At 45.4% G+C, this 20,242-nt stretch overlaps 1 protein-coding gene across 1 annotated transcript in view; it reads right to left on the reverse strand.

The window, feature by feature from the left end:
- LOC126267131 (hemicentin-2-like) overlaps positions 1–684 on the reverse strand; it is a 140,858-nt gene extending 140,174 nt beyond the window's left edge. Inside the window, exons 1-2 of the mRNA XM_049972054.1 lie at positions 561–684; positions 265–386 (exon numbers count right to left, since the gene is read on the reverse strand). Coding sequence (XP_049828011.1) covers positions 265–373 — 109 coding nt within the window. The 5' untranslated portion in view covers positions 374–386; positions 561–684. The remainder of the gene's footprint in view (positions 1–264; positions 387–560) is intronic.
- Between the last annotated feature and the right edge of the window lie 19,558 nt (positions 685–20,242).

Here is a 20,242-nt window from a genome sequence, read left to right on the forward strand (position 1 = left end):
ATATGTATAAATTTAGTCGTGTAAAAGAACTTTTCCTTGAGCGCACTTAACGGCTATAGCTGAAGTTTTTGAAAATCAAGCATCCTCATACAGTCAGGTTTTTGAGTAAAAATTGATTTTAAGTATACGAAGCGACAGTTTTATCTGGAACACTTAGCACCTAGCCTTAGGTCAGAAATCGCTGCTGATAGGATGTAGGATCTATGGAATGTGACAGAATAGTGACATAACCCAGTTCTGTGAAAAGTTTAATCGTTAGCTCACCCTGTGCAGCGGCATTCTGCAGAGAAATCATAAACACCAGTATCACCGTGATGGGCCAGGTTGTTGCTGCTGGCCGCCGAAACATTATATTGCGGTTAACTGCCATCATTTCAGGCTGAAACCTGCAAGGATCGAAAAAGGTTTTGTTACTTGTAACTTCGTTCATAACTTTGACGACAAAAACCTCTACAGAGGCCAGTAGTTTCGACAGTGAAGGAAGACGTAATTGAGAAGAAACTTTGGCGAACACATCATATTGAACATATTGACAAATGTGTGAATTGTATGCTTCTTACGACGTGTGATGCTGCTGCTCGCAGAATTTCTCAGTATTAGACGGAGCTCATTCTCAGCGACCTATCACTGAGCTCCTCGCGGCTGAGACTGGTCCGCTCCGTTGCAGAGCTCTGCAGGCTGGCCGATTAGAGCAATTGTCTGCAATCATGCCAACTGCGCATGCGTTAAGCTGCCGCTTGCTTGAAGAATGGCGCATCATTGCTGTTTTGACGTGGGTCGTTGAGTAAATGAAGTATTTCTTCTTTTATACTGAAGTACGAACTCATGTGTGCTTTTAATAAGAAAAATATAAGAAAAAGTATACATGGATCTGCTGTGGGAAGCGACATAACATTACCAAGAAAAACATAGCCCTTAATGCTCATCACGATCAGACATCGGTTACCAGGTATAAATGCTATTTTGATTTAAAAACAGATTATCTGAGTGACGCCCTTTTGGAAAGGTACATAAAGCAAATTACTGGTGGCTCCCAGCGAATGCTTGCAGATATTTCACAACATGTCGTGTAATAAGAACAAAATAGCCTGTGATGTTTTATTTGGAGCGTGACGGTTAATCTTTAAATAGCAACAGAGTAATTTGACAAGTCGTATTATAACGGTACTTTGCGGGCAGGCGTGTCGGTTAGTACCATATTAATTAAAATCGGGGAGAATTAAAAAGGGGAAAGTACACGAAACCTTAATAACTGCACGGTATTACTAAGGTGCAATATAATGGAAAGTAATAAAAAGCGAAGTAGCAAAGACCAAGCTTGACAGAAAGATATAGGGGCGCGTTTGTTTTTTAATACATATAAGAGAACATGTAACACATTATTGAGCTCTCTACCTTCAGTTATCGCGATCGGGCTAGTCGATGAATAAGTGGTACGCGACTGCGAAATACGTTAAGGAGATTATTTAAAGACTCTTCAATCACGTTTAAAGTACATCACGCGTGACGAAGTGAACAGAGAAATTTATTGTCGGGTGAAGTGAAAATGTATCCGACAACATAATGCGTACTTTGTGTTAGCTGGGAAAGATGCTCTTGGGAAACTATTATGGTTGGGGAGCCCACGAAAGTTGAGCGCTACGGAAAGCTATAGTTTACGTAATTCAGCATTTTATAAAAGGGTGAAACGCGTGAGCGCGGAACATTAATAGAATCTTATCCTGAGACGGTTAAGGGGGTAACTGATAGAAACAACGCGCCAGATATTAATTAACGGGGACCTAAAATACTAAAAAAGAAGGATAGGATCATCACCTCCAATCCCAATTCACATTTCTTATTTAATCAGTGAAAAGAGAAGTGTTAATAAACAAACTACATTTCAATTTTATCCACGATTTTGGCTTCACAACGTAGTCTTGACTGCATGATAAACAATATCTGTGGATGTTGTATGCAAAGTATCGTCATAATATTTAGCCAACCAATATTGTGGGCCACCAGAAATGTAAATACATGAAATTGTTCTAACAGCAGATGTATAATGTGTGAGTGCGACGGACTATATTGAGAAACTGAACATCAATTACGTACTTGGATGTTTATCTCCGAAAGTGGTCCTTGTCGGTACATCAGCATAGAGTGCGAATAGAAACGCTGGAAGATAGCAAACCATTCAGATTAATCGGACATCTAAATACGAATAATACTGGTACCACCAGGATGTATTCTTTTTCCTCACCCCGTGGCAGTAATTGAATTAAGAGTCAGCCGGGAAATACATTTAAATCAATTGACTACCATTGAGCATGTGTCACGAATTTTCTAATGTCCACGGCCATGTATGAAGGCGAATGATACCACGAGTGTTAACGTCAATCGAGGGGTGTCGTCGTGATCGTACTGAATGACATAGAGCTGTTACAGTATCAATACGGCCAAAGTAAAAGCTACATGCGGTATTTTGCAGTGATGATCCGGAAATGTAGAAATAATTAATAATCATTGAAACAGCATAGTACGTTAAGTTCACGACTATTACCACTTCCAACTTCACCTGTTTTCATGTTTCTTTCCCTGTTTTGTTACTGCAGTCGTCAGTTCGAAGACAGGTTTAATGAGTGTCCGCGCTAGTCTTTCATGTACAACCGTCTTCACCTTCGTGCAACGGCAGCACATACAAGTGTATCCGTTTGTACCTTCTTCCTGTTGTCCAGCCTTAGTTTTCCTTCATATCGTCTACTCCCTGCATTGCCCTCCATTGCCAGACTGAAGATACTTCGATACTTCAGACATGTGAACATCCAATTAATCACATTTTTTAGCTAAGTTGTGCCACACAATTTCCTTACACCTTGAATCGACTCAGTGTCTGGTCAGTAACTGTTCGATGTACCCATCTAATCTCCAGCATCATTGTCTAGAACTGTGTTTCCTAAGCTATTCCTATTTAACGTATTTATAGTCCACATTTAACTTCTGTACAATGCTTCAAAGCAAGACAAATACCTCCAAGAAACATTCCCTAAATCTTAAATATTTATTCGTTGTTAACAAGTATCTCACTTTCTGAAATGGATTTTTTGTCTCTTGCCAGACTACATTTTCACCGTCTCTGCTTCGGCATTCGTAATGTACTTCAGTCGACAACAGCGAAGCTAACCTACTATTTTTAGTGTAATTTCCCAATTTACTTCCCTCATAATCTCTTCAGTTAATTCGACTACACCCTGTTCCTCCCGTTTTCTTCTGCTGGTATCCATCTTACAAACTCTTCTCAACACCCTATTAATTCCGTTCAACTTACCTTCCAAGACTTTACCGACTCTGGCAGACTTTGATTGTGATCGGGGAGCCTCCCTTTTTTTCCGAGCTCCCCCTCAGTTCCCTTTCTAAATTTCTACTGTTTTTAGTTTACTGCTCCCTTCTTGTACACATGGCTACACAATAACTCCCCTCTCAAACACTCTTTCCCTTTTGACTCCTTTTTGTACAAGGTGTAGATAACTTTTCGCTTGCTGTGTTGTATCCATGCTATATCCATAATTTCGTGTAATGTATTCCCGTCACACTTTCTTGAAAACTAGAATTGTCATAACCGTAAATTCGACTCTTCTTTTTATTTTACAAAACCAGACAGTTTTTCTTCCATTTACTTTAAACCCAAATAGATCTTCCTCCAGGTCGGCTCATCCAACCTCATGTGCAGCTACTTCCTCATCTGTGTACGTAATACTGTCATCAACTTGGTTTCCGTGTATACATCTCCTATACAATTAATTCTTCCTCCTTATTATTTTGAATACAGTCCGAATACCATCTGAGCTCTTGACTCCATTTTTGCAGAAGTTTGTTTAAACTTAGTACACCCAACGTCTGTCGTCCCCCATATCCACATATGCAAGCATGTCTGCATTAAACTCTTTGAGTTCATGTGTAATATGTATAACGTAAATATTTTGAACAACTACTTTCATTGACTATTTTCACAGACCATTTCCCTAGAATTTATTAAAGACATCCCCATCCGATTCACAGCTAAATTTTCATCATCAGACAAGTAAATCTCTGGAAAAGGGACTAATAACATTATAAGAAAATTAATACAGCAGAGACGCATGGATTCGTATACATACTTAAGCATATCTTAGACCATAATTACTTTGGTTTCACCATAAAGTTCTACCTACAATCCGACGCCTTGTCAGTGGAGGAAGCATGTCAAAGTGGGGTAGCTTGGCTGCGGTATTAGGTTGCACTTACATATGTTTTTACTGCTCAGTCTTCTGACTTGTTTGATGCGGACGGCCACGAATTCCTTTCTTGTAACAAACAGCAACAGAGTAGCTCTTGCAACTTACATCGTCAGTTGTTTGCTGCACATATTCCAATCTATGTCTTCCTCTACAGTTTTTACCCTCTACCGATCCTTCTAGTATCATGGAGGATATTCCCTGATGTAACACTTCTCCTGTCATTTCTCCATGTAATTGCTGATTCTGGGAGAACACCCTGATTCTTTATTTTATCAATCTACCCAATCCTCACAATTCTTCTTCGGCTCTCTTATGTTCTGGTTTTCCCATTGTGCGTGATCCTCTAGTAAAAAATGGTTCAAATGGCTCTGAGCACTGTGGGATCTGATGTCACCAGTCCCCTAGATTTAGAACTACTTAAACCTAACTAACCTAAGGACAGCACACACATCCACGCCCGAGGAAGAATTCGAACCTGCGACCGGAGCTACAGCGCAGTTCAGGACTGACGCGCCTAGAAACGCTCGGCCACAACGGCCGGCGATTTATTACCAGACAGTGCTATCATCCAGATATACATTTTCGAAAATTTCTTTCTGTGTTTGAGGAATATATTTGATACCAGCAGTTTTCTCTTGCCTGTGTTAGTCTACGTTTTATGTCCTCCTTCCTTCGTCCGCCATGGCTAATTTTACTTCCAAGGAGGCAGAACTCGTTCACTTTATCAAATTAGTGATCAAGAATTTTGACGTTAACTTTCTTGCTATTCTTACTTCTGCTACAGCTTATTCCTTTGCCTTTCTCTGGTTTACTCTCAGCCCATTCCGTAATCATGAGACGGTTCATTCCATTCAAGAGATCCTATAGTTCTTCATCAGTATCACTGAGGGTATCAATGTGACCAGCATACCGTATTATTGATACCCGCCGGCCGGAGGGGCAGAGCGGTTCTAGGCGCTACAGTCTGGAACCGCTCGACCGCTGCGGTCGCAGGTTCAAATCCTGCCTCGGGCATGGGTGTTTTTGATGGCCGTAGGTTAGTTAGGTTTACGTAGTTCTACGTGCTAGGGGACTGCTGACCAAAGCAGTTAAGTCCCATAGTGCTCAGAGCCATCTGAACCATTTTTATTGATATCCTTTCAACATCAATTTTAATCCCACTTTCATATTTCTTTTATTTCCGCCATTGCTTCTTCGTTGTATAGATTGAACAGGAAAGACGAAAGACTACATCCCTTTTATAATCCGAGAACTTCGTTCTTGGTCTTCCAGTCTCATTGTTCCCTGCATTTGTGCACCGGGTAACATGTTGTGTCTGAGGGAGGCTGGCGTTCAAAGTAGCATGAACGCTTACAATATGGGTTCAAAGATAATGGATATTCTCCACGCCAGATCTGCACAGTTTTAAGGCAGAAGAAACGTGACCATCAACAAGATCAAGAGGCTCCTCTCGTACGAGATTAGGCAGAATCTTAAGGTAACATTATGTCAAAGTAATCTTCCGCCCGCCTACAAAGACTTGTGCTCTTCTCCATTCGGCAAAGGATGATCTGGGCTTTCGGAAGACTGGAACATGCAGGACACCTTGCAGTGTAGCAGAGCGTACATTAGTGAGACCACCACAAAGTTCGTGAAAGATGCGTTGAACATGATCGCCACACTCGCCTTTTGCAGCCCAGTAAGTCACCCATACTCGAACACACGGATTATTCTGCCCCGGATATCTTGGCCTCGACAGGATCCTTCTGGTTCAAATGGTTCAATGGCCCTGAGCGCTATGAGACAACATCTGAGCTCATCAGTCCCGTATAACTTAGAACTACTTAAACCTAACCAACCTAAGGACATCACACACGTCCATACCCGAGACAGGATTCGAAACTGCGACCATAGCGGCCGCACGGTTCCAGACTGAGGGGCCTAGAACCTCTCGGCGGCCACACAGGCCGGCGATGCTTCTGGGATTCAATTAATAAGGAATCGGTGTAGATACATTTCAAGGAAAATCTTATTAATCGCAATGGCTTGTTTCAACTGATATGGTTTGGAAATCTTTAGAAACAAAACGTTTTATGACTAATGATACGTCTAGCGACAGACCTGCTCCTACGAAAACGGGAGTAGGTGGCGGTGTGTATAATTCATAGGGCTCTTCTGCCCTTATGTAGTACAAGGTTCCCTTTTTCTCTTAACCTATAAAAGGCTGAAAACATGGTGAGCGTTGGATGTCTGCTAGGTCATTACTTGGCCGCATACATCACATCAGCTTCGCTAGAATTTACATCTGCTTGACTGTATAAGAAAATCATGTCTGCTGAACCTGTAACGGTTTTCTACATTATTTCACAAGGACTCTTCGACTCTACCCTACAACTTTTGAGGTCTTACAAACTTTAGAATGGACAATGTGAGTGTGCAGTGCACAAAACACCCAACTTGCAATGACAACAAATACGAACATACCATTCTTTTTTCCAGAGCTTATCCTGTGTCATCACCGGGTCTGCGTGTTATTCTGGTTTTGGCACTTGTTAGTGCCTGAGCAAAAGGAAATTGAGGATTTGTCAGACAATGATCAGATTAACTTTAGGATAGGTAAAAGCACTAGAGAGGCAGTTCAGACGTTACGCTTGATAATGGAAGCACGACTGATGAAAAATCAAAACACGTCCATAGGGTGTGTCGATCTGGGAAAAGCATTCGACAAGGTAAAATGGAGCAAGATACTTGAAATTCTGAGAGAAATAGGTGCAAGCAATAGGCAAACACGGATATTACACAATATGTACAAGAGACATGAGGCAACAAAAAGAGTGGAGGGTCAAGAAGGAATCGCTCGTATTAAAAAGGGTGAACCATAAGGATATAGTCTTTCGCCCCGGTTATTCAGTGTATACATCGAAGGACACTGACGGAAGTAGTGGAATGATTGAAGAGTTGTAATTCAAGATAAAACTGATAAGAGTCACTGACGACATTGTTATCTTCAGCGAAAGTGGTGAAGAATTACAGGCTCTGCTGAATGGAACGAAGACACTAATCAGCACATAATACGGACTGAGAGTAAATCAGAGAAAGACCAAAGTAATGAGAAGTAGCAGAAATGTGATCAGCGAGAAACTTAGGATCAGGATTGGAGATTACGAAGTATATGGACATAAGGCAACAAGGCAGCAAGATAACCCGTGGCGGACGGAGCGAGGAGGACAAGAGAAGTCTACTAGAATCAAACAAGGACCTAAATTTGAGGAAGAGGTTTCTGAGAATATACACTCCTTGAAATTGAAATAAGAACACCGTGAATTCATTGTCCCAGGAAGGGGAAACTTTATTGACACATTCCTGGGGTCAGATACATCACATGATCACTCTGACAGAACCACAGGCACATAGACACAGGCAAAAGAGCATGCACAATGTCGGCACTAGTACAGTGTATATCCACCTTTCGCAGCAATGCAGGCTGCTATTCTCCCATGGAGACGATCGTAGAGATGCTGGATGTGGTCCTGTGGAACGGCTTGGCATGCCATTTCCACCTGGCGCCTCAGTTGGACCAGCGTTCGTGCTGGACGTGCAGACCGCTTGAGACGACGCTTCATCCAGTCCCAAACACGCTCAATGGGGGACAGATCCGGAGATCTTGCTGGCCAGGGTAGTTGACTTACACCTTCTAGAGCACGTTGGGTGGCACGGGATACATGCGGACGTGCATTGTCATGTTGGAACAGCAAGTTCCCTTGCCGGTCTAGGAATGGTAGAACGATGGGTTCGATGACGGTTTGGATGTACCGTGCAGTATTCAGTGTCCCCTCGACGATCACCAGAGGTGTACGTCCAGTGTAGGAGATCGCTCCCCACACCATGATGCCGGGTGTTGGTCCTGTGTGCCTCGGTCGTATGCAGTACTGATTGTGGTGCTCACCTGCACGGCGCCAAACACGCATACGACCATCATTGGCACCAAGGCAGAAGGGACTCTCATCGCTGAAGACGACACGTCTCCATTCGTCCCTCCATTCACGCCTGTCGCGACACCACTGGAGGCGGGTTGCACGATGTTGGGGCGTGAGCCGAAGACGGCCTAACGGTGTGCGGGACCGTAGCCCAACATCATGGAGACGGTTGCGAATGGCCCTCGCCGATACTCCAGGAGCAACAGTGTCCCTAAATTGCTGGGAAGTGGCGGTGCGGTCCCATACGGCACTGCGTAGGATCCTATAGTCTTGGCGTGCATCCGTGCGTCGCTGCGGTCCGGTCCCAGGTCGACGGGCACGTGCACCTTCCGCCGACCACTGGCGACAACATCGATGTACTGTGGAGACCTCACGCCCCACTTGTTGAGCAATTCGGCGGTACGACCACCCGGCCTCCCGCATGCCCACTATACGCCCTCGCTCAAAATCCGTCAACTGCACATACGGTTCACGTCCACGCTGTCGCGGCATGCTACCAGTATTAAAGACTGCGATGGAGCTCCGTATGCCACGGCAAACTGGCTGACACTGACGGCGGCGGTGCACAAATGCTGCGCAGCTAGCGCTATTCGACCGCCAACACCGCGGTTCCTGGTGTGTTCGCTGTGCCGTGCGTATGATCATTGCTTGTACAGTCCTCTCGCAGTGTCCGGAGCAAGTATGGTGGGTCTGACACACCGGTGTCAACGTGTTCTTTTTTCCATTTCCAGGAGTGTACTTTTCGAGCACTGCACTGTACGGTAGTGAAACATGCTGTGTGAGAAATCTGGAAAAGAACAGAAGCGTTTGAGAAGCGGTGCTACAGGCGAAGACGGCAAATAAATAATATGTAAAAGAGCCAATAAGGCACCGGTGCAGTCTGGCTAGAAGCAGTCTGGCTTCAGCGGACAACCGGAGTGGACGTACCGTACCTCTGTCTGCGGAGCGTGTGAGCTCGTGTTTGATTACACTGTGAGTTAGTCTGTGCGCGGGTTTATCGCAATGAGATCATGGCAAACACGTTAAGGAACTCTACGTTTCAACTTTTGCCCGGAATTTACAAGATCGGAAACGTCAGATATGGGAGATTTCCTCCGTGAGGATGCGAGTATTCCGCCATCCGAACTTCAAGGTACCCATCTCTCGATACACAACAACACCGTTTGCGTTAAAATGGTCAATGACGCGGGCTACCCCCCCCCCCCCCCCCTTGCCGCCCGGAAGATCTAGCGCCCTTGCCGTGTGTCCAACATCCCTGCTACCTTGGGATCACATTTACGTAGTCAGTGGGCCGTACGGCAGCGGTCAGCTTCCGTCATGTTTTGAGAATGACCCCGCATACGATTAGTCACAGCTTCCTGTGCCGCCTCTATCCATTGCAGCGTGTTTCCTACCTGAATGCCTATCTAGCATCCAGAATAGATCTTATTGCGCAGATTCTACCGCTGCCGATAACGATAGGACGTTGTATTCAAGCGGCATTCAGATATTTTCTGACGGCTGTGTCCATCGTCGAAGTATGCTGTGATACAATCACTCGCCCGCCACGTGCAAGAGGGCTTGGTCTTACAAACGTCCGCTATCGCGCTGCAGCACTTTACAAGAACACGAAGCGCAAACAGTGGTGCAGTGTCGACGCCTCTGTTACGCATAATTTACATTCCGTGCTTGTGACATTGTCTATATCTGCTCCGGTCCCGGTTGGTGTCATTAGGCTCGCTTTTGCAAATGTCGCAGCCGTCATTGTAAAACTCAATCACACTATGTGAACTAAAGTATCCGGACACATGGCTGAAAATGACTTACAACTTTGTGGCGCCCTCCATCGGTAATGGTGGAATTCAATATGATTTTGGCTCACCCTTAGCCTTGACGACAGCTTCCACCCTCGCAGAGATACGTTCGTTCAATCAGCTGCTGGAAGGTTTCCTGGGGAATGGCAGCCCATTTTTCACGTAGTGCTGCACTGAGGAGAGGTATCAATGTTGGTCGGTGAAGGTTGGCACGAATTCGGCGTTCCAAAATATCTCAAAGGTGTTCTATAGGATTCAGATCATAACTTTCTGCAGGCCAGTCCATTGCAGGGATGTTATTGCCGTGTAACCACACCGCCACAGGACGTGCATTATGAACAGGTGTTCGATTGCGTTGAAAGATGCAATCACCATCCCAGAGTTGCTCTTCAACAGTGGGAAACAAGAAGGTGCTTAAAACATCAGTTTAGCCCTTTGTACTGTTGGCACTACACACGGCGGCAGATGACGTTTCCCGGGCATTCGTCATACCCACACCCTGCCATCGGATCGCCACATTGTGTACCTTGATTCGTTACTCCACCCAAAGTTTTTCCACTGTTCAATCGTCCAATGTTTGCGCTCCTTACAGGAAGCGAGGCGTCGTTTGGCATCTCCAGGCGTGATGTGTGGCTTATGAGCAGCCGATCGACCACGAAATCCAAGGTTTCTCACCTCCCACCTAACTGTCATAGTACTTGCAATGGATCCTGATACAGTATGGAATTCCAAGTGATGCTCTCGATAGATGTCTGTCTATTACATATTACGACCCTCTTTAACTGTCGGCGGTCTCTGTCAGTCAACAGCAGGCCGGTGTGACCGAGCGGTTCTAGGCGCTGCAGTTTGGAACCGCGTGACCACTACGGTTGCAGGTTCGAATCCTGCGTCAGGCATGGTTGTGTGTGATGTTCTTAGGTTAGTTGGGTTTAAGTAGTTCTACGTTGTAGGGGACTTATAACCTCAGATGCTAAGTCCTATAGAGCTCAGAGCCGTCTGAAACATTATTTTGTCCGTCAAGAGACGAGGTCGACCTGTACTCGTTTTTGCTGCACGTGTCCCTTCACTTTTCCACATCACTATCACATCGGAAACAGTGGACTTACGAATGTTTAGGTCTGCGGAAATCTCGCATACAGTCGTATGACACAAGTGACACCCAGTCACCTACCACGTTCGAAGTCTGTGAGTTTCGCGGAGCGCCGCACTCTGCTCTCTCACGATGTCAAATGACTCTGAGGTCGCTCATATGGAGTACCTGGCAGTAGGTCGTAGCACAATGCACTTAATATGAAGAACGTGTGCTTTTGAGGGTGTCCAGATACTTGTGATCAAATAGTGAATGCTGGCGCCGAACTGCCACGACAGCGCCTGCTGCGGGCGAAATATTTCTAGGAGCGTTTTTTCATTGCGTGGTGTCGCCTGTAGCGTAGTAGAATGGCAGTTCCCATTGTTGCGGTGCATTGGGATTTGGCGGCATATTCACCATAGCTTCTTTCCGGAGCATTTCCGATCGACTTGGAAGTATCCAACTAATTAGCGGCTCCATGTTATAGGACTGACGGATTATCGTCTCTGAGCCGTCTGTCGTAATCTCAACGATGAGCATTACCTTTTCAACTGCGTAGCCGCTGCCGATGTCTGGTTGTTCGGCCGATAAATGGTCACGTGTTTTCTACGATTGCCGTCGCGTGTTACTGATCCCGAGTCCTTTCTCTACCCAGCTGTGGAGTACTTTCCTGCAACAAAGTCGGAGGGCTGGACTTCGACATATCTATTTGAATATGCTCATCAATCGCGCCTTGATTTGTGGAAATATTTGCTGACTGCACATGTAGTGGTTGCGCGCGGTTCCCGTTATCGCGCGTATTTTGCTGATTATCTTAATAGCGTCTTTACCACGCCTCCACCAAGGTGGCGTGTTTCCGGCGTGACAGGTGTCCTCCCATTCGGAATGAAACATGACGCGCTTCACCTTGGGTTCGCCCCGCCTTCCATCCCGTACCACCTTGCAGGATTTCCAGTGTTCCGGATGGGTGAACTAGTTTGTTCTTTGTTCTTCTCTGTATCTATGTGCAGATAAAACCATAATAAATAATTAAAACTAATATGCGTAGATTGAGGATGCAGCACTGCGACGGGAAAGAGGGAGGCATCGTGGCCAGGCCACGGAGTTCGACCGGTGTCCACCTTGTCTCCTCCTACTCGTAGCTGACTGTGGTCCTAAAAAAAAGAAACACAAAACCAAATAAACAAATAGATAAAAATTCAAAAAAAGGGAAAGCTTCTTTGCCGAAGTTAATGCAACCACTGAATTAAAGAGACATAATGTTTATCTATAGGGCATGTGGCCTTTAATTGAGAAGGTGTCATGTTGATCTCTCCATTCACAAAATATTCGGGAATAGTCCCCCATTCGGATCTCCGGGTGGGGACTGGCGAAGGAGAGGTGACCATGAAAAAACATTTAATAACCAACGAAAGGATAACGTTCTACGAGTCAGAGGGTGGAATTTCTAAAGCTTGAGTGTGGTATGGAAGCTGTAAATCTGAAACGGCAAATTCAAATAGTAGGGGTCAGTGAAGTGAAATGTAAAGAAGTCCAGGACTATCGTAGCGAGATTGAATGTTGTAACCCTCAAATCCTCCAAAAATAAACGAAAAACATACCCATTCAAAAAAGCAGATGGAAATTCACTTAACGCCTTTCACAGAGACAATCTCCCCTCCTTCCAAATTAATATTGTAAGTGTAAAGCAGATGTGGCTTAAATTCAAAGAAATAGTATCAGGAGCAGTTGAGAGATTCATAGCAAATAAGTTAACAAACGACGGGTCTCATCCTTCTTGGTACACAAAAAGGATCAGAATTCTCTTGCAGAAACAACGAAAGAAACAGGCCAAATTTAAAAGGACGCAAAATCACCAAGATGGCCATCACTTACTGAAACTCGAAATTAAGCGCAGACTTCAATGCGAGGTGCTTATGACAGTTTCCACAACAAAACTTTGTTTCGAATCCTGGCAGAAAATCCTAAGGGATTCTGGTCGTATGTGAAGAATGGTAGCGGCATGTCACCATGAATGCATTGTGTGCGCGATAACAATGGAAACGGTATCGACGATAGTGATGCCAAAGCAAAGTTACTAAACACAATCTTTCAAAATTCCTTCAGCAAAAAAGACGAAGTAAACATTCCAGAATTCGAGTCAAGATCCGCTGTCAGCGTCAGTAACGCTCAAGTAGATTTCCTCGGAGTAGTGAAGCAACTTAAATCACTTAATAAAAGCAAGTCTTCTGGTCCAGACTGTATATCAGTTAGGTTCCTTTCAGAGTATCATGCTACAATAGCTTCATACTTAACAATTATATACAACCGTTCACTCGATGGAAAACACGTACCCAAAGACTGGAAAGTTGCTCAGGCCACACAAATATTAAAAAAAGATAGTAGGAGTAACCCATTAAATTACAGGCCCACGTCATTAGTGTCGATATTTAGCAGGATTTTGGAACATATATTGTGTTCAAATATTATAATCTCGAAGAAAACGCTCTATTGACATACTGTCCACACCGATTTAGAAAGCATCGTTCTTCTGAAACACAACTAGGTCTGTACTCACACGAAGTGTTGATTGGTATTGGCAAGGGATTTCAAATCGATTCCGTGTTTTTGGATATTCAGAAGGCGCTTGACACTGTACCGCACAAGCTGCTTGTAGTGAAATTGTGTGCTTATGGAATATCGTCCCAGTTATGTGACTGGATTAATGATTTCCTGTCAGATAGGTCACAGTTCGTAATAACTGACGGAATGTCGTCGAGTAAAACAGGCGCTGATGACCTCGATGTTGAGCGCCCATAAGCCCCAACACACACACACACACACTCGAGTAGTACAGGTGTTCCCCAAGGTACTGTTATAGGCCCTTTGCTGATCTTCATCTGTATAAACGATATAGGAGCCAATCTGAGTCCCCGCCTTAGGTTGTTTGCTGATGACGCAATCGTTTATCGACAAGTAAAGTCATCCAAAGTTCAAAGCAAATTGAAAAATATTTAGAAAAGGTACCTATATGATGCGAAAATTGACAGTTGACTCTATGTAACGAAAGGTGTAAGGTCATCAGCACGAGTGCTAAATGGAATCCGACAAACTTCGGTTACACAGTAAGTTAATGAAATGTAAAGGCCGTAAATTCAACAAAATACTTATGAATTACAATTACCAACAGCTTAAATTGGAAAGAAAACACAAAAAATCTTGTGGGGAAAGCTAACCGATACTGCGTTTTATTGGCAGGACATTTAGAAAATGTAACAGTTGTACTAAAGAGACTGTCTACACTACGCTTATCCCTCCTGTTTTAGAATACTGCTGCGCGGTGTGGAATCATTACCAGGTAGGACTGACGCAGTACATCGAGAAGTTTCGAAGAAGGGTAGCACTTTTTGTATTATCGCGAATTCCGGGAGAGGGTTTCATTGAAATGTTACAGGTTTGGGGTGGTCATCATTAAGACAAAGGCATTTTTCTTTGCGGCCGAAACTGATCACGAAATTTCGATCACCAACTTTCTCCTCCGTATGCTGAGATATTTTGTTGACGCCGACCTACATAAGGAGAAACGACTGATATAATTAAATAAGGAAAATCAGAATTCTCACCACCACATGTAGTTGTTCGATTTCTCTGCGCGCTATACGAGACTGAAAGAATAGAGAATTGTTATGAATATGGTTCGATTAACCCTCTGCTAGGCACTTAAATCTGATTTGCCGAGAAACTATGTAGATGTAGATTTATGGCTAGGATTTCTTGTCAGAAGAGTATAGAGTAATGTCAACAGTAGCAGAAAACTGTGTAGAGGGAGTAGGATTCGTTCTCAATAGAAAGGTAGGGCAGAGAGTGTGCTGCCGTGAACAGTTCAGTGATAGAGTTGTTCTTATCAGAACCGACAGCAAGACAATACCGACAACGATAGATCAGGTGTACGTGACAACGTCGCAAGCTTAATATGAAGAGATAGAGAAAGTATATGAGGATATAAAAATGGTGATACTGTAATTAAACGGAGATGAAAATCTAATAGGCATGGGGGAATGGAATGCAGATGTAGGGAAAGGAATAGAAGAAAAGGATACAGGAGAATATGGGCTTGGAGCAAGATATGCGAGAGGAGAAAGACTGAGTTCTGTAAGAAATTTCAGCTAGTAGTAGTAAATACTCTCGTCAAGAATCGCAAGAGGAGGAGGTATACTTGGAAAAAACCGAATAATACGGAAAGATTTCAATTATATTACACCATTGTCAGAGAAAGATTCCGAAATCAGATACTATATTGTAAGGCGTCCCCAGCATCAGATATAGACTCAGCTCGCAATCTAGCGGTGATGAAGGGTAGGCTGTAGTTTAAGAGATTAGTCAGGAAGAATTAACACGGAAGTATTGAGAAATGACGGTGTACGCTTGAAGTTCTGTAAGGCTATAGATGAAGCAATAAAGAATAGCTCAGTAAGCAGTGCAGTTAAAGAGGAATGGACATCACAAAAAAGGTCAATCACAGCAGTTGTAAAGAAAAACATAGGTACAAAGAAGGTAACTGCGAAGACACTGTGCCTAACGAAAGAAACACCTCAGCTGATCGGTGGAAGAAGGAACTATAAAAATGTTCAGGGAAATTAAGAAATACAGAAATACAAGTAACTGAGGAATAAAAGAAATAGGAAGTTCAAGGAAGATAAGATGAAGTGGCAGCATGAAAAATCTGAAGAAATCGAAAAAGAAATGATGGTCGGAAGGACTACCTGCGCAAATGCGAAGGTCAAAACAGTCTTCAGTGAAATTAAAAGCAAGGGTGGTAGCATTAACAGTGCAATGGAAGTTCCAGATAAGAGATCGGACCGGTGGAAAGAGTACTCCGAAGGCATTTCTTTAGCTGTGAAGTTCGCACAGGTGGTCTAGGGTTAACGTCTTCATTCCCGAGTTCGAAACCTGCCACCGCTTATATTTTAATTAATAATAAGCATTGGTAGCCGAAGACTTCCTGCATATTGAGTCACCCTCATTCTACCAACGGCCTTGTAAAAGGAAAATTGAGGATTTGTTAGATGACGATGTGTTTGGCGTTAGGAAAGATAAAGGCACAAGAAAGGCAGTTTTGACAAGTTCAGTGTGTTCATCGAAGAAGCATTGATGGAAATAAAAGAAAGGTCCAGAGTGGGATTAAAATTCAAGGTGAAAGCATATCAAAGATACGATCCGCTGAAAACATTGCTGATCTTGTGGTGTCACCGCCAGACACCACACTTGCTAGGTGGTAGCCTTTAAATCGGCCGCGGTTCGTTAGTATATGTCGGACCCGCGTGTCGCCACCATCAGTGATTGCAGACCGAGCGCCGCCACACGGCAGGTCTAGAGAGACTTCCTAGCACTCGCCCCAGTTGTACAGCCGACTTTGCTAGCGATGGTTCACTGACTTCAACGCTCTCATTTGCCGAGACGATAGTTAGCGTAGACTTCAGTTACGTTATTTGCTACGACCTAGCAAGGCGCCAGTATCCGTACTATTGATATTGTGAATCATGTACCATAAAGAGCGACGTTCTCCATGAATGGATTAACGTTAAGTATTCCACCAGCTACGTCCGTTTTTCTCAATTCTAATTCAACGACTGCCTTTCGGGTGTGCATCCGCCCCTGCATTGTATCAGCAATTTCTACAAACTGTTTGTGCGTCGGTTCCTGCTGCAGCAAATTATCTGGACGATATTGTGATCTCTGGAAAGACGGAAGAAGAACATTTGGCCAATCTCAGAACATTATTTCAGGTCTTGCGACAAAATGGCCTTCGCTTACGGAAGGACAAATGTGTGGTTTTTGCTCGGGACTTGCCATACCTGGGACATGTAATCAATGCCCAAGGCATCCATCCCAGTCCCACGCACCTTCGTGCCATACAAGACTTGCCGTCGCCGCAGAATTTGAAGCAGCTACAGAGTGTGCTGGGAAAAATCAACTATTATGATAAATATATTCCGCATGCCTCTTCCATTTCAGCTCCGCTTCATCGCTTACGCCGTATACAGGTGTTCCGTTCGTCTGGACGACGGAATGCGAACGCGCCTTTCGCCAGTTGAAATCGGCGTTGCTTTCCACTACTTGCCTTACGCCCTTCTATCCCCAGAAGCCCCTCTTGTTGATGGTGGATTCTTCGGATTTCGGGATCGGTGCTGTGCTTGCGCACAAAGATAGATCGCACGATCGCCCTATTGCCTTTGCGTCCAAATTGCTCTCGTGTGCGCAAAGTAATTGTTCACAGATCGAGAAAGAAGCATTAGCTCTCGTATTTGGTGTTACAAAGTTTCATGATTTCTTGTATGGTCGTCACTTTACCATAATCAAAGACCACAAACCTTTGACATCGCTTTTTCATCCGACCAAGCCTGTACCTCCACGTACAGCGCAGAAATTCATTCGCTGGTCTATTTTCCTCTCGCAGTACCGCTACGATGTCTTGTATCGGTCCACTGCTAAGCACGGAAACGCCGATGCGTTGTCCCGCTTGCCTGTTGCTGAGGATAGAGCATTCGATTCCTCCGAACTTGCTTGCATGTTCATTGAAGCGGAAACCGATGACGTGGTTGAATCGTTTCCGAATGATTTCGTCGTGTAGCTACAGCCACAGCTGCCGACCCTGTCCTTGCTCCCGTTCTGCGTTTTGTTGCTACGCAATGGCCCTTGTCAAAGTCACGGATCGGGGACCCGGTGGTTCGCCGATATTTTGCTCACAACGGGAGACTTTTTGTACGACGTGGTGTTTTGCTGTTGCTTTCTGATAATGATCAGTCCAGGGTCGTGGTACCACGTTCGTTACAGTCCTCTGTCTAACAGCTTCTGCACCAAGGACATTGGGGTATAGTGAGAACGAAACAACTTGCTCGTCGGCAGTGTACTTGGTTCGGAATCGATGCCGCGATTAGGAATATGTGCTCTTCTTGCATGGTGTGTGCCGAATAACAATCAGCACCACCGCGGAAATTCTTTGCATGGCCAAAAGCCACTTCCCCTTGGCTACGCTTACACATCGATTTTGCTGATCCATTTTGGAATGCTCGGTGGTTGGTTTGTGGTAGATTCATTCAGTAATTTTCCTTTTGTTGTCCGGATGTCTTCCACGACGTCATCAGCCACCATCCAAGCGTTATCCGCCATCTTTTGGATTGAAGGTCTTCCATAGACTATTGTTTCCGACATTGGCCCACAATTCATGTCCGCAGAATTTCAGTCATTCTGCAAGGCCAATGCTATTCAACATCTGACGTCCGCGCCGTTTACGCCACAGCCAAACGGTGCCGCTGAACGATTGGTCAGGACTTTCAAGTCACAGATGCTGAAGTTGAAAGAGTCGCATTCTCGGGAGGACGCGTTATTGCTCTTTTGTCCTCGTATCGCTCTCAGCCGCGAGATGGTCGCTTGCCGGCTGAGTTGCTCCACGGTCGTCGTCATCGAACCTTGATGTCTTTGCTACATCCGCCGCATTAGGTTCCTGTGCCTCGGCAGACACCTGCTTTTGCTCCAGGCGACGTTGTCTATTATCGCCACTGTCGAGTTCACGGCGTTGGCTCGAAAGGCGCATTCTTCGCTGCCTCGGACGCGCTATGTATCTGGTTTTGGGGGCCTCTGGTGAGGTGCGTCGGCATCTCAATCAGCTGCGCCTCTGTCGTCGCACGGGATCTGCCGCTCACCGTCTGCTTTCAGCGACGGTGCCGTCCGGACAGCGCCCTGGAGACCCATCTACTGGCTCGCCTCAGCCCCAGGTGTTACCGACGCTGCCTTCCATTTTGCCCCATGGCGACGCGCCGCAGCCGCCGCCGCCGCCGCCTCCGCCGCCGCCGCCGCCGCCGTCGCTGCCGCCTGTTCTCCCGCTGGCGACGCTCGCAGTGGACGCGTCGCTGCAGCCGCATCCCTGGGTCACCCGCAGCCGATCGCTTCCCGTGACCAGTTGTCCTCCGACATGGAACTCTTGCCCGCTCCGGACCATATGTCGTCTTCGCCCGTCGGGTGCCCCGGCCCGATGGAGGTCGCCCCTTCGACCCCTCCTGTCTCTCTACGGGCGCATGCACCGCATGTTGGCGTGCACCCTGGAGCAGGTTATCAGGCGTTTCCTAGCTCCCCGCGGTCCGAATGGCAGGGTGCGGGTGGCACAGCCTCGCCTGTTGTTAGGCTCCCCACCTCGTCGCATACGTCAACATGCGGTCCTCCCCGCGGCGGGCGGAAGCCTTATGCCACAACCGTTCGCCGAATTTCGGGGGAGGAATGTGGTGTCACCGCCAGACACCACACTTGCTAGGTGGTAGCCTTTAAATCGGCCGCGGTCCATGAGTACACGTCGTACCCGCGTGTCGCCACTATCAGTGATTGCAGACCGAGCGCTGCCACACGGCAGGTCTAGAGAGACTTCCTAGCACTCGCCCCAATTGTACAGCCGACTTTGCTAGCGATGCTTCACTGACTTCTACGCTCTCATTTGCCGAGACGATAGTTAGAATAGCCTTCAGCTACGTTATTTGCTGCGACCTAGCAAGGCACCAGTATCCGTACTATTGATATTGTGAATTATGTACCATAAAGAGCGACGTTCTCCATGAATGGATTAAAGTTAAGTATTCCACCAGCTACGTCCGTTTTTCTCAATTCTAATTCCCTTGTCATGTTCCAGACCTCACGCCAGCCTGCGTAAGCTAGAACGCGTGCATTTCGGCCATCCTTTAGGCATACGGGTTGGCTCTCCTGCCAACCACAACAGATCTAAGTAAAGAACCATTACGTGATCTATTAATGGAATAGACAATGTAATGGTACAGAATATGGACTGGGAGTTACTCGAAGAAAGACGAAATTAATGAGAAGTAGCAGGAATGAGAACAGCGAGAAACTTCACATCATGATTGATGGACACGAAGTAGATGAAGTTAAGGAATTCTACTACCTAGGCAGCAAAATAACCATTGACGGAAGGAGCGAGGGCGGCAAAAAGGGCATTCCTGGCTAAAAGAAGTTTACTGTTACCAAAAATAGGCCTTAATTTGAGAAGGACATTTCCGATAATCTACGTTTGGAGCATAGCGTTGTATGGTAGTGAAACATGGATTGTGGGAAAACCGGAACAAAAGAGAATCGAGTAATTTAAGTTGTAGAAAATCAGGTGGAGTGATAAGGTACGGAATGAGG

This window comes from Schistocerca gregaria, chromosome 4, assembly GCF_023897955.1.
Source record: "Schistocerca gregaria isolate iqSchGreg1 chromosome 4, iqSchGreg1.2, whole genome shotgun sequence".
Lineage (NCBI taxonomy): Eukaryota > Metazoa > Arthropoda > Insecta > Orthoptera > Acrididae > Schistocerca > Schistocerca gregaria.